At 44.4% G+C, this 13,627-nt stretch overlaps 1 protein-coding gene across 1 annotated transcript in view; it reads left to right on the top strand.

Annotated features, from left to right (window-relative positions):
• Positions 1-13,627, top strand: part of adamts18 (ADAM metallopeptidase with thrombospondin type 1 motif, 18) — a 250,197-nt gene that overhangs the window by 113,062 nt on the left and 123,508 nt on the right. Inside the window, exons 6-8 of the mRNA XM_080188061.1 lie at positions 4,980-5,063; positions 6,606-6,765; positions 10,940-11,045. Of these exons, the coding sequence (XP_080044187.1) occupies positions 4,980-5,063; positions 6,606-6,765; positions 10,940-11,045 (350 nt within the window). The remainder of the gene's footprint in view (positions 1-4,979; positions 5,064-6,605; positions 6,766-10,939; positions 11,046-13,627) is intronic.

Genomic DNA, 13,627 nt, shown 5'->3' with positions numbered 1-13,627 from the left:
AAGGGGTTGGGGGGGGGGTAGTGGAGTGGCTGAGCATGCCTGAGGCAGTGAAGAGAATTAGTGCTTTCGAGAACAAAAACAGAAGCGCTGGAAAATCTCAGCAGGTCTGACACATCTGTTGGGGGAGAATAGAGCCAATGTTTTGAGTCTAGATAACCCTTCGTTCGAGCCTTAGAGGGCAGTGCAGGTGGTGTCGACAGTGTGGTCCAAGAGGGTGAACCCAGTGTGCGTGGCATGGAGGAGATGAAGCAGTGGGATGTGATAGGGTGACAGGTCCAGGGAGAGACTCTTGTAGGTAAAGTTCTCATTGGGTAGGTAAGAGAGGGAGACTGGATAGGTGGCTGGATAAGTAAATGTCAGCCTGGGTGCCATTCAAATATGGTGCCAGGGCCTTCGACAGCGGCACAGGCGATTTCCTTCCTGCTCCTTCAACAAAATTCACCAAGATCCTCGCCAATGAGTAACTAATGATCCGAAAAGTGGAAAATTGCAGATGTTCACTCGCTCCACAGCCCAGCATGCTCACTATTCCCACACACTGCTGGACCGAGCCACCAGAATGAGGAAAAAAAACCCTCAGAGTAATTTTTAGACAAGGTTGCCACGTGATATGGAGCCAAGGCGGGTGAACAGAGTTGGGATACACGGGTTAAACATGATCTGATTGGACGCTGGAATAGGTTGAGGGACTGAGTGGCCTCCTGCAGTTCCTACGACACCACCAGAGAAGCCTGGGGAAAAGATAATTGTGCTGACATGCCATTGGGCGAAGAAGTTCATTTTCTTCATGAAACATTGTGGCAATATAATGAAAATTATTATATATTCTTTACAGAGACATGATGTGGGGGAATTACTTGAGCAAACATTCCTGCCCTTTAAATTATAAAATTTAAATGTGTCAAAATGTACTCCCTCCAGGGCTGATATTCTAAGCAAAATACTGCAGCTGACAATGTCCTTATGTGATTTATTTCACCATCGAGGGACAGCTCATAACTGCTTCATTGGATGTTCCCCAGGCACGAAGCAGATGCTGTTATTTTCTTTATTAAACACATTTTATATTCCTTTTGAAACTTTACATATTTGTATTGTGAAATCTTTGATTATTAAACCTCTCCTGTCCACCCCAGGACATCCTTTTTGTTCTTCCTTGCTTCTTTCACAATGGCACAGAGATGAGGACTGCTGCCTCACAGTGCCAGGGATCCGGGTTCAATTCTCAGCTTGGGTCACTGTCTGTGTGGAGTCTACATGTTCCCCCTGTGTCTGCGTGGGTTTCCTTTGGGTGCTCTGGTTTCCTCCCACAGTCCAAAAGATGTACTGGTTAGGTGCATTGGCCATGCTAAAATTCTCCCTCCGTGTACCCGAACAGGCGCCCGAGTGCGGCATCTGAGGGATTTTCACAGTAACTTCATTGCAGTGTTAATGTAAGCCTACTTATGACATGAATAAATAAACTTAAACTTTTTAAAAGCTCAGTAGTTTCTGGCTTTCTGTTGCTCAGCTGGAAGGTCACTTGAACCAAGGTGTTAACTTGGTTTCTCTCTCCACAGATGCTGCCTGGCCCACTGAATTTTTCCAGCATTTCCTGTTTCATTACTTCAGATTTCCAGTGACTGTGGTATTTTATTTTTTGTGTTGCGCTGTTACATTCCCCCCCAATGTTTTCGCCAACCATCAAACATTGATTCGTTGCATCAGGAAGAACAGAACAGCTGGAGCTGTATCCTGTCAAAAAGAGAATTTGATTTGATTTGAATTATTATTTGATTTTGATTTGATTTATATTGTCACATGTATTAGCATACAGTGAAAAATGCTGTTTCTTGCACGCTATACAGACAAAACACACTTTTCAGAGAGAAGGAAAAGAAAGAGTGCAGAATGTAGTGTCACAGTCATAGCAAAAGTGTAGAGAAAGATCAACTTAATGCAAAGTAAATCCATTCAAAAGTCTTACGGCAGCAGTGAACAAGCTGTTTTTGAGTTGGTTGGTATGTGACGTCAGACTTCTATATCTTTTTCCCGACAGAAGAAGGTGGAAGAGAGAATGTCGAAGTGCGTGGGTTCCTTAATTAGCTGTCTGCTTTGCCAAGGCAGCAGGAAGTGTAGACAGAGTCATTGGATGGGAGGCTGAAAGATGACTTGGGAGAGATCTTTAGAATTATGAGAGGGTTTGCGAGGGTGGACGTAGAGGGTTTAGGGAACTTTAATACGAAGTGATCACTCACAAATCCAGTGATAAATCCAGGGAATGATGCTTTGCACAAAGGATGCTGAGAATGTGGAACTCAGCTTGAGTGGTTGAAATGAATAGCGTTAATAGATTGAAAGGAAAGCTAGTTATGTATATGAAGGGAAAAGGAATAAGCTGATGGGGTTATGTGAACAGGGGATGGAGGAAGCTGATGTAAACTACAATTCTAACACAAACCTATTATTTGTGGGATGTGGGCATCACTGGCAAGACCAACTTCTGTTGCCCATCCCTAACTGCCCTGGAGAAGGTGTTGGTGAGTTGCCTTTTTGAATGGCTGCAGTCTACTTGTTAGGTAGAGAGACCCTGGAGTTCGATCAAGTGGCAATATGTTTGCAAGTCAGATTGGTGTGAGCTGGAGGTAACATTCCCATGTGCCTGCTATCTTAGACTGTAAAGGTCATTGGTTTGGAAGGTACTGTTGAAGGAGCCTTGGTGAACTTGTGCAATGCAGTGCATCTTGTGGATAGTATATACATCAGCCACTGTGCCCATGGTGAAGTAAGTGAATGCTTAAGGTAATGGATTTGTGAGTGACCACCTCATATTGAAGTTCCCTAGACCCTCTACTTCCACCCTCACAAACCCTCTCATAATTTTAAAGATCTCTCCCAAGTCGCCTATCAGCCTCCCATCCATTGACTCTGTCTACACTTCCCAATGCCTCAGTAAAGCAGCCAGCATAATTAAGGGTGCCAGTCAAACGAGTTGAATTGTCTTGGATGCTGTTAAGCTTCTTGAGTGTTGTTGGAGCTGCACCCATCCAGGCAAGTGGGGAGTATTCCATCACACTCCTTATGATGCCTTGTGATTGGTGGATGGATTTTGGGGGGCTAGGAGATAAATTGTTTCTGACCTGTTCTTGGAGGCATGATATTTATGTGACATATACAGTTAAGTTTCTGATTAATGGTGGTGCCAAGGATGTTGATGACAGGGAAGTCATGGCCGAGAGGTATTACCGCTGGATTATTAATCCAAAAACTCAGCTAATGTTCTGGGGACCCAGGTTCGAATTCCAGCAAGGCAGATGGTGAAATTTGAATTCAATGAAAAAAATCTGGAATTAAGAATCCACTGATGACCATGAAACTATTGTCAATTGTCAGAAAAACCCATCTGGTTCACTAATGTTCTTTAGGGAAGGAAATCTGCCATCCTTACCAGGTCTGGCCCACATGTGACTCCAGAGCCATAGTAATGAGGTTGACTCTCAACAACTCTCGGGCAACTAGGAATGGGCAATAAATAGCAATGCCCGTGTCCCATGAATGAAAACAAAAAATTGATGATCGCAATCCCATTGAATATCAAGGGGAGGTAGTTGAATTCCCATTTGTTGGAGATGGAAATTACCTGGCATTAATAGAACACTTGACAGAACACTTGATAGAAGTCAGAGGGTGGTTGCAGAGAGTTGATTTTCAAACTGGAGGCCTGTGACCAGCGGTGTGCCTCAGGGATCAGTGCTGGGCCCACTGTTATTTGTCATTTATATTAATGATTTGGATAAGAATATAGGGGGCATGGTTAGTAAGTTTGCAAGATTGGTGGCATAGTGGACAGTGAAGGAAGTTATCTAGGATTGCAATGGGATCTTGATCAATTGGGCCAGTAGGCTGATGAATGGCAGATGGAGTTTAATTTAGACAAATGCAAGGTGAGGCATTTTGGTAGATTGAACCAGGATAGGACTTATCCAGTTAATGGTAGGGCACTGGGGAGAGTTACAGAACAAAGAGATCTAGGGGTGCATGTTCATAGCTCCTTGAAAGTAGAGTCACAGGTGGACAGAGTGGTGAAGAAGGCATTCGGTATGCTTAGTTTCATTGGTTAGAACATTGAATACAGGAGTTAGGACGTCTTGTTGAAGTTGTACAAGACATTGGTAAGGCCACACATCGAATACTGTGTGCAATTCTGGTCACCTTATTATAGAAAGGATATTATTAAACTAGAAAGAGTGCAGAAAAGATTTACTAGGATGCTACCGGGACTTGATGGATTGAGTTATAAGGAGAACTGGAACTTTTTTCACTGGATCGTAAAAGGCTGAGGGGTGACCTTATAGAGGTCTGTAAGATCATGAGGGGCATAAACAAGGTAGATAGTCAATATCTTTTCCCAAAAGTAGGGGAATCTAAAACTATAGGGCATAGGTTTAAGATGAGAGGGGAGAGATCCCAAAGTGTCCAGAGGGGCAATTTTTTTCACACAGAGGGTGATGTGTCTGGAACAAGTTGCCAAAGGTAGTAGTAAAGGCAGGTACAATTTTATATTTTAAAAAACCTTTAGATAGTTACGTGGAAACAATGTGAATAGGGGGATATGGGCCAAATGCGGGCAATTGGGATTAGCTTAGGAGTTTAAAACAAAAGGCAGCAAGGACAAGTTGGGCTGAAGAGCCTGTTTCCATGCTGTAAACCTCTATGACTCTATGGACTTATTAGCCCAATGTTTAACGTTACCCATGTCTTGCTGTATGCAGGCAAGCAGTTTAAGATGGTTGGGCCTAGGATACTGTCCTGAGGAACACAGTGATCTCCAGGGGCTGAGATGATTGACCTCCAACAATCACAAGCATCTTCTTTTGTGTTAGCTATGTCTCCAGCTACTGGAGAGATTTTCCCATTGATTCCCAGCTTGAATAGCTGATTGCTATGCTGTAATATCTGTGGAATTCTAGGCAGTGACATGCTGACTTTTTCCCCCACAGGTTTCCAGTCTTTTCAAAGATGGCACCATCGGAAGTGACATAAAGATTGTGGTTGTCAGCCTGTTACTTCTGGAGCAGGATCCAGTAGGTTGTTTTCATGCTCTTACCTTCTGATTTATACTTGAAGAGACTCAGCTGAACCAAACCATAATGTTTCAGTTAATCACCAACTCACAGAGGAGAGTATGGGCAACAGCTCAGGAGAGGGAAGGTCAACCAGCCAATAAGAAAATGGTGAATTTATGCCTTGTGCAGCACCTTTCATGTCCCAGAGTGCTTCACAATCTTTGAAATATTTCTGAAATCCAGTTACTGCCTAGTAATGTTGGCTTAACTAGTGATCACAACACAGGGAGCACACCCCTGCTGTTCTTCTTCAAGTAGTTGTCAGGGGACCTTTAACACTCAACTGAAGGGGACGGTTTACCACCCCATCCACTGGAGAGAACCTTTGCCAGTATAGGTTACTTACTGTAGCCTAGGGTGAGGTTTGAACTCATGACCATTTGACTCAGATGCAAATTGATTCACTCCTGGCACCAGAATAGAATGCCCGCAAAAGGAGTTGGTTTTCCACAACTCAGTTGGGGGAATGCCTGGATATTTGGTAGATATTGAGGGGCATGAGAGGTGAAGATGGTGCATTAGACAAGCCAAGTGTGCCCTCATCAGTCATTTTCAGTCTTCCACATCCTCGTGCATGTGTTGCACGCCTATAGAGAGAAGAATAAATATCAGATTTGTGCTCTATTGTAGTTAATCAGAATATTTGGGTACATGCATGTGTATGTGTGATTAGTTTAATTATAGTGTCCTCTATTGGGTCAGATATGTTCCTGACATTCACCATGTGGGCTCGTAAAATCCCTACAGCGCAGAATGAAGCCATTTGGCCCATCATGTCTGTACCAACTCTCCAATAGAACATCTTACCCAAACCCTATCCCCAAATATTGTATTTACCCCACTAATCCTCTTAATCTACACACCTTTGGGCACTAAAGGGCAATTTACTGTGGCCAATCCACCTAACCTGCACATCCTTGGACTGTGGGAGGAAATCGGAGCACCTGGAGGAAACCCACACAGACATAAGGGTATCAGGTACACGGGAGCACCGCCACCTGCAAGTTCCTCTCCAAGCCACTCACCACCCTGACTTAGAAATATATTGCCATTCCTTCACAGTCGCTGGGTCAAAATCCTGGAATTCCCTCCCGAATGTCATTGTGGGTCAACGATTCAAAAAGATAGCTCACTACCACCTTCTCAAAGGGCAACTGAGGATGGGCAATAAATGCTGGCCAATAAATGTGCAAACTCCACAGTCTCCCGTGGTTGGAATTGAATCCAGGTCCCTGACAGCAATGCTAACCGCTGTGCCAGCATCCCACCCCCTTGCTTGAAGGTTGGCCATTTGAGTGACATGTCTGATGGCCTCTAGGTTCAAAGTAGTTATTTGGACTAAGCTGCCAAGATACGTTCAGTGTGGAGTTGTGTTCAATTAATTGCACGTAAGATTGTCTTTGATGTCAGCTGGAACTGTAACAATAATTAATGCTTGTCGCACTCACAGAACTAATTGTGAAACAAAAGAAATGGGCTTGTGTTGGTTTCTTCTTCCAGCCAGGGTTGGTGATCAACCATCACGCGGACCAATCGTTGAACAGTTTCTGTCAGTGGCAGTCTGGGCTGGTGGAAAAGAATGGCAAGCGGCATGACCACGCTGTTTTACTCACCGGATTGGACATCTGTTCCTGGAAAAATGAACCCTGTGATACTCTGGGTAAGCAAAGCGTGCAGAGTGACCCTCAGGTGACTTTCTCACTGTTTTTGAATGTAAATGTGTTTGAGGGTGCTGAATTTAAACACCCTCGCCGAAACCTTGTTGGCATCTACGCCGGCGGGATCTGTGGTCCGGTTATGGATCCACCCCCGCCATGAGTTTCCTGGTGATGTGGGTTGCGTTCAATGGGAAACCCCGTTGACAATGGCGGGACCATAACATCCCAGCACCAGCGAGTGCACGCAACCTCTCATTGCTGTGATACACACCGCGGAGTGGGAGAAAAGTCCCACCCTCTTTAAAGTTAAAGGATTTTTATTCATCAGTTCACCAGACACAAGTGTCACGGGCAAGGCCAGCATTTACTTCTGCGCATCCCAAATTGCTCATACGAAGGCGCAGGCGAGCTTTCTTCTCGAATACTGCTAGTGGTTTGCTGGGCCATTTCAGAAAGTGGCCACATGGCTATAGATCCTGGAGTCACGTATAAAACAGACCAGGCAAGGATGGAAGGATTCCCCCAAGTGAGTGAACCAGATGGGTTTTTGCAGTAAGCTGACAGTTTCGCAGTGATGGATAATTGCGGCTGGCTATCTATTCCAGATATATTTTCCCAAAGGTAGGGGAGTCTAAAACTATAGGTTAAAGTGAAAGGGAAAGATACAAAAGTGTCCAGAGGGACAGTTTTCTCACACAGAGAGTGGTGAGTGTCTGGAACAAGCTGACAGAGGTAGTAGTAGAGGCGGGTACAATTGTGTATTTTAAAAAGCATTTAGATAGTTACATGGGCATGTTGGGTATAGAGGGATATGGGCCAAATGCGGGCAAATGGATTAGCTTAGGGGTTTTTAAAAAAAGGTGGCATGGATAAGTTGGGCCGAAGGGCCTGTTTCCATGCTGTAAGCCTCTATGATTCTGTGTTCCCCAGCTGCCATGCTGGGATTGGACAACACTGTCGAGATTCACGGACGTGTTTCGAACTTACTGACCTCTCCCACGATGAGCAAATGGGCTCTTTCAATTGACTGCAGCCCTCCTGGATTGCTGGAGGTTGAGCGGGAAAGGATAGAAACAGTGTTACTGTACACTGGAATAGTGTTTGCAAGTTAGAGGTTACAGTACTGGGCTAACCATCCAGAGAGCATGAGCTCCGATGTCAGTGTGGGCCTTTGGGAACTTGAGTTTAGTTTGAAAGAAATATTTGGAAACGAAAAATAAGATATCTGTAAAAACTATGAAACTATTGGGTTATAATTAATACTTCCCAAAAATAATGACTGTTCTTCAAGGAAGGAAGGCTGATAATTTACCTTTTGACAAAGTATCATCTGGGCTCAAAACGTTAGCTCTTTTCTCTCCTTACAAATGCTGCCAGACCTGCTGAGATTTTCCAGCATTTTGTCTTTTGCTATCTGACCCTGCTTGGTCTATATTAAGTCCCACATTGACATGGGCTAGCAAGAAGCTTGGCTGGAGGAAACTTTAGCAGCTAGAGAGAGATCCTCTCCGCCCTGTTCAAAGGGTGGCCAGGCCCAGGCGGTAAATGCTGTCTTTGCCAAGCATTAACAATATATAAAGTTATCTTCCCGTATAATTCAGATCTCTAGGATGAAAATTTGGCCTCCTTACATTGCTGTACATTTGACTGTTTCCCTTAAGCTTCAGTGAACCAGACTGAACACAGCATTGAGATTCTGCAAGACTGGTTGCTCTATGGAATCTCTGATTGCGATCCCCTTTTGTAATGAGCACAGAAGAAAGGAAGGTGGGGGGTGGGGTCCCCCAAAGGAATTCAAACTGTCCGAGGAATCTACTCTCATGTGGCTTGTCAGTTTGGCTGTAGTTTTGAATTTGAAATTATGTGTATTGTGGGGTTGGAGGTGTGGGTGAGGGGGTGCAGGTGTTGGGGGGGGGGCAGAATTTTAAATAGTTCAGCAGGTCACAAGAGGGAGATGCAACTGATGAGCTTAAAGGGTGAATGGTAATGATCTAGAAATTGGGCTGCAAGTACTTTGGGGGTGGGTGGGGTGGTGGGTGGTGGTGGTGGGGTGTGGTTCGTGCACCCTGCCCTTTCCTTCACCCTAATGTTGGGTTCCAGGCTCTCCAGAATTTGGATTGCAGCTGAAACATAAGGAGTCCACCTGTCAAGAGGACTCCGGATTTGGGCCGCTGATAGTGCCTCAGCTTCAGCGAGGTGGGGAGGGACTGCTGCTCTGTCAAGAGGGGTTCAAGAGGTGAGACGTTCGACCTTTCTTGGCCAACATTCTTCCCAATCAGCGTTGTTACAAAAAAGAAACGGGTTCCTTGGACAGACAATCCTGTTTGCTGTTACTGATATTTAACAGTCATGGCACTTCAAAAACAAATCATTGTTAATTGCCCCTGGGCTATTTATGGTAATTTAGACGCAAATATGTTCTTTCTTCACATCCTAATTGATGTTACACAGCGAAAATATGCACAGAATTTAGATATTGGCATGGCTATCATTGTATTGAGAAAATGAGTGACATCTTATTCTCTAGTTACAATGGTGCTTAGCTAAGAATAAATCTCCATCGTAATGGAAGACTTTCAATGTTGCTGTATAGAATGATGGTCACCGCAGAGGGAGGCCATTTGTTAAACCTCTTAGTACTGAGGTGTGCCTCCTCAAGAACTATTCCGCAGTCAGGCATCAGGAAACACAGATCTTTATTCAGTCTACTCGCTGGATCCTCCAAATGTTGACTGCCCGCTCAGGGTGGTTCCCATCCAGTTCACCCCATAGTTCAGGTCACATGACCCCTTCTCTTCAAGGTGCCACGCCCAACATACATAACACCCATTGCGTCCCTGCCAACTCAGGTGCGCAATTCAATCAGTCCCAATTTCCCTGTTATATCCCAGATAATCCAGCAGGTTTATTTCCCTCAGCTACCTCTCCAATTTCCTTTTGAAATCTGACCCTCGCATTCTTTAAGTCATTATTGAGGAAGTATGTACAAACCTCACATGCTGAAGGGCAGTGAGGAAGAAAAGGCTTACACAGCAACTTTCACACCTTCAGGATAGAAACATAGAAGTATAGGAGATAGGAGCAGGAGGAGGCCTTTCATTACGATCATGGTTGATCATCCAACTCCATAGCCTAATCCTGCTTTCTCCTCATAACCTTTAATCTCATTTGCCCCAAGTGCTACATCCAGCCGCCCCTTGAATGCATTCAATGTTTTGGCATCAACTATTTCCTGTGGTAATGAATTCCACAGGCTCACCACTCTTTGGGTGAAGAAATGCCTTCTCATCTCCATTCTAAATGGTCTAGCCCGAATCCCTGGATGTCCCTACACCGGATGTCCCTAAGTCTTTTATGGCTGCTGAAAAAGTTTGTGAAAAACGGCTGCGACTCAAGCAGGCCTGACAGAGGTTTTGTACATAGCAAGCTCTCACACAAGCTATAGTGAGATACAACCAACTTTCAATGATGTTGGCTGGGGAATAAATGTTGGAACAGCAAAAGAACTCCCCTTTCAAATAGCGCCACGGGGTCTTTTTCATTCATCTCAACTGTTCAGGAAGGCATCCATTTAACGTCTCATCTGAAAAACAGTACTTCTGACAGTGTAGCACTCCTGTAGGCGATGCATTGAGATGTCAGCCTTGATTATCTCAAGTTCACGGTTGGATTTCACCCACTGCCTCGCCACGGTGAGGCAAGTAGCCAAGTAGAAGGTGCGATACAGAAAGAGAAATATCTCATGGGTGAGGTAAAATGGGAAACAGGAATGAAAAAGAGGGCATCAATGTTATTTGGCCGTGCCCCATAGTTCACAGGATGTGCAGTGTCATTCCTGGCTATTTCTGTATTTTCATATGAATGAACATCCTTGCGTATGGCCTGAGCTGAACTCCAGCCTCAGCTGATAGTATAGGCCAGTGGAGGAAGTGATTCCGTGCATTCATCACTGACATTGCTGGGCAGAGGCCCTTTAGAACAGTAGGGTGGCTCTCTGCAGGAAGAGCGGATGTGGAGAAGGGAAGGAGGGGAAAAAAAACTGCAGGATAGCTGCCACTCGGCAGTCAGAGCTCAGTGAGGAGTTGTTGCAACTCAGTCGAGGTTGGAGGTGTGCGCTGTTTTGCCTGTGACTGTTTGTTTCCGGGGGAGTTGCTGAAACTTGGCTTTGTTTTGTAGGTTTTGCTCCGATAAGTGGAATGTGCAGCAAGTACCGTAGCTGCACCATCAATGAAGACACTGGCCTGGGCCTGGCTTTTACCATTGCCCATGAATCTGGACATAAGTAAGTGATTTTCGCTCTCCTTTACATCCATGTTCTGGGCTCCTCCCTCCTGATTTTTCTTAGCTGTGGCCATGCCAGTTCTTCAGATCCAATTTGACGTTCTTCATGAGCAAGCCCAAACAATGGATGTTGCAGCCTATTCAGCTCATGGCCTCACATAACAAGATGTCAAAGGTGGCTCTATGTTAAAGATCACAGGGCTGCTACTTGGGAGTGCTTAGGGTGGAGCAGGAGTCCTGGCTGATATAAACATACAAATTAGGAGCAGGAGTGAACCATTTGATCTCTTTCACCTGCCTTGCCATTTGATAAGATCATGGTCATCTAATTCATAGAATCCCTACAGTGTAGAAAGAGGCCATTTGGCCCAATGAGTCTGCACTGACACAATCTCACCTGGGCGCTATTCCCACTATCCTACATATTTACCCTGCTAATCCCTTGACACTAGAGTCACTTTAGCATGGCCAATCAACCTAACATACATATCTTTCAGACTATGAGAGGAAACCGGAGCGCCCAGAGGAAACCCACGCAGACATGGGGAGAATGTGCAAACTCAACCTGAGGCCGGAATCAAACCCAGGTCCCTGGCGCTGTGAGGCAGCAGCGCTAACCAGTGTGCCACTCTGTCGCCCCAATGTCACAAGTCACAGTAATTGTCACAGTAACTTCACTGCAGTGTTAATATAAGCCCACTTGCGACGCCAATAAATAAACTTTAAGAAATTGTGGCTTTTACCTTTTCTGTCCACCCCCCTTGAGTCCCTTGTCAGTCAGAAATTTATCCAACCCAGTCTTAAAAATATTTAGTGAACAAGCCCCTACTGCATTCTGGGATAAAACTTCCACAACAACACCTAGTGAAAAATATTTTCTTTATGTTGACCTTAAATGGGAGATCTCTTATTCTTTAACGCTGTCCCCAAGTTCTAATCTTCCTCACAGGCAGAAGTTGGCGTCGCAGTGAGGCTCTTCTTGCAAGCTGTGCCCAGCATATCCTCTAATACCATCTTTTACTCTTGTTCTAAGCTTCTAAAAGTCAATTCTAACTTTTTTAAACTCTCCAACAATGAACAGCTTCTTCCCTGTTGCCATCAGACTTTTGAATGGACCTACCTCATATTAGTTGATCTTTCTCTACACCCTAGCTATGACTGTAACACTAGCTTCTGCACCCTCTCCTTTCCTTCTCTATGTACAGTATGCTTTATCTGTATGGCATGCAAGAAACAATACAGTTCTCTGTATACTATTACATGTGACAATAATAAATCAAATCATATCAAACTGGACACTGGCCCAACCTGCCTAGTCTTTTCTCATGAGATAATGACCACTATTCCAGGAATCAGTTGTGTCACCCTTCTGTGCAATGCTTCTAATGTAGTTATATCCTTTCCAAAATAAGGAGGCCAAAATGGACACAGTACTCCAGATGTGGACGCACCAATGCCTGTACAACTGTAGCAAAACATCCCTACTTTTATATTCCATTCCCCTCGAAATAAATGTCAACATTCCCTTTGCCTTCCCAATCACTCACTGCCTGTGCAAAGTAAGGTTTTGTGATTCAGGTACCAGAACACCCAGATTGTTCTTTACAGTTGAGTTCTACAATCTCTCTCCATTTAAATAATAGGTTACTTTCCTATTCTTCCTGCTCAAGTGGACAAACTCACATTTCCCCACCTTATATTCCAGCGCCAAATTTTTGCCCACTTATCTATGACCCTTTGAAGACTCTTTCACAACTGACTCTGCTCCCTATATTTGTGTGCTCACTAAATTTTGCAGCTAGACGTTCAGTCCCTTTATCAAAGTCATTGATATAAATTGTAAATAGTTGAGGCTTTCTACTCGTCAGATCTTGCCAACACGAAAATGACACATTTATCTCCACCCTCTTGTTTCCTGTTAACGAATCAATCCCCTATCCGTGCCAAGATGCTACACCTTACACCATGAGGTCATCTTTTGTGTAGTAACTGTTGATATGGAACCTTGTTAGATACTTTCCAGGAGTGCAAACACACCACGGGTGGAATTCTCCCAAAACAATCGGAGCGTCATAGTTATGTGAAAACTGGGGCAATTCACACTGGCTTTTTCAGTGGGAGTTTACAAAATTAGCGTGGCGGGATGGGAGAATTGGGGCCCACATCCACAGGTTCACCTTTATCCGTGTTGCTCGTTACTTCCTCAAAGAACTCTAATAGATTAGTCAAACATTATTTCCCAAAACTGTGTTGATGCTGCCTCTTGCATTAAAAGTTTATAAGTGCTTTTGATAAACCACTTATTTCTTTTGAAGAAACCACAGGATATCAATCAGGTTTGGAATCTTTGTGAGCATCACAGTTAGGATCAATGGAGATAATTGAGATACATTCAAGCATGAAGGGAAAGGTTAATAAACACAGTGGAGACCTCTCTCACAGTGCTGAACTTTGAAATTGACTGATCAGGGCTTTCCACTGGAATGGAGGACGTTTCAAGGGTTTTAACTTTCCAGGAAGCTCCAGAAACTTCAAATCGAACCTGTAAGCATACATTGGGGCTGAGCGCACAGGCAGGAATAC

The sequence above is a fragment of the Carcharhinus amblyrhynchos genome, chromosome 4 (genome assembly GCF_965287045.1).
Source record: "Carcharhinus amblyrhynchos chromosome 4, sCarAmb.v2.hapA, whole genome shotgun sequence".
NCBI classification, from domain to species: domain Eukaryota; kingdom Metazoa; phylum Chordata; class Chondrichthyes; order Carcharhiniformes; family Carcharhinidae; genus Carcharhinus; species Carcharhinus amblyrhynchos.
This window is presented reverse-complemented; position numbering and strand designations above follow the sequence as displayed.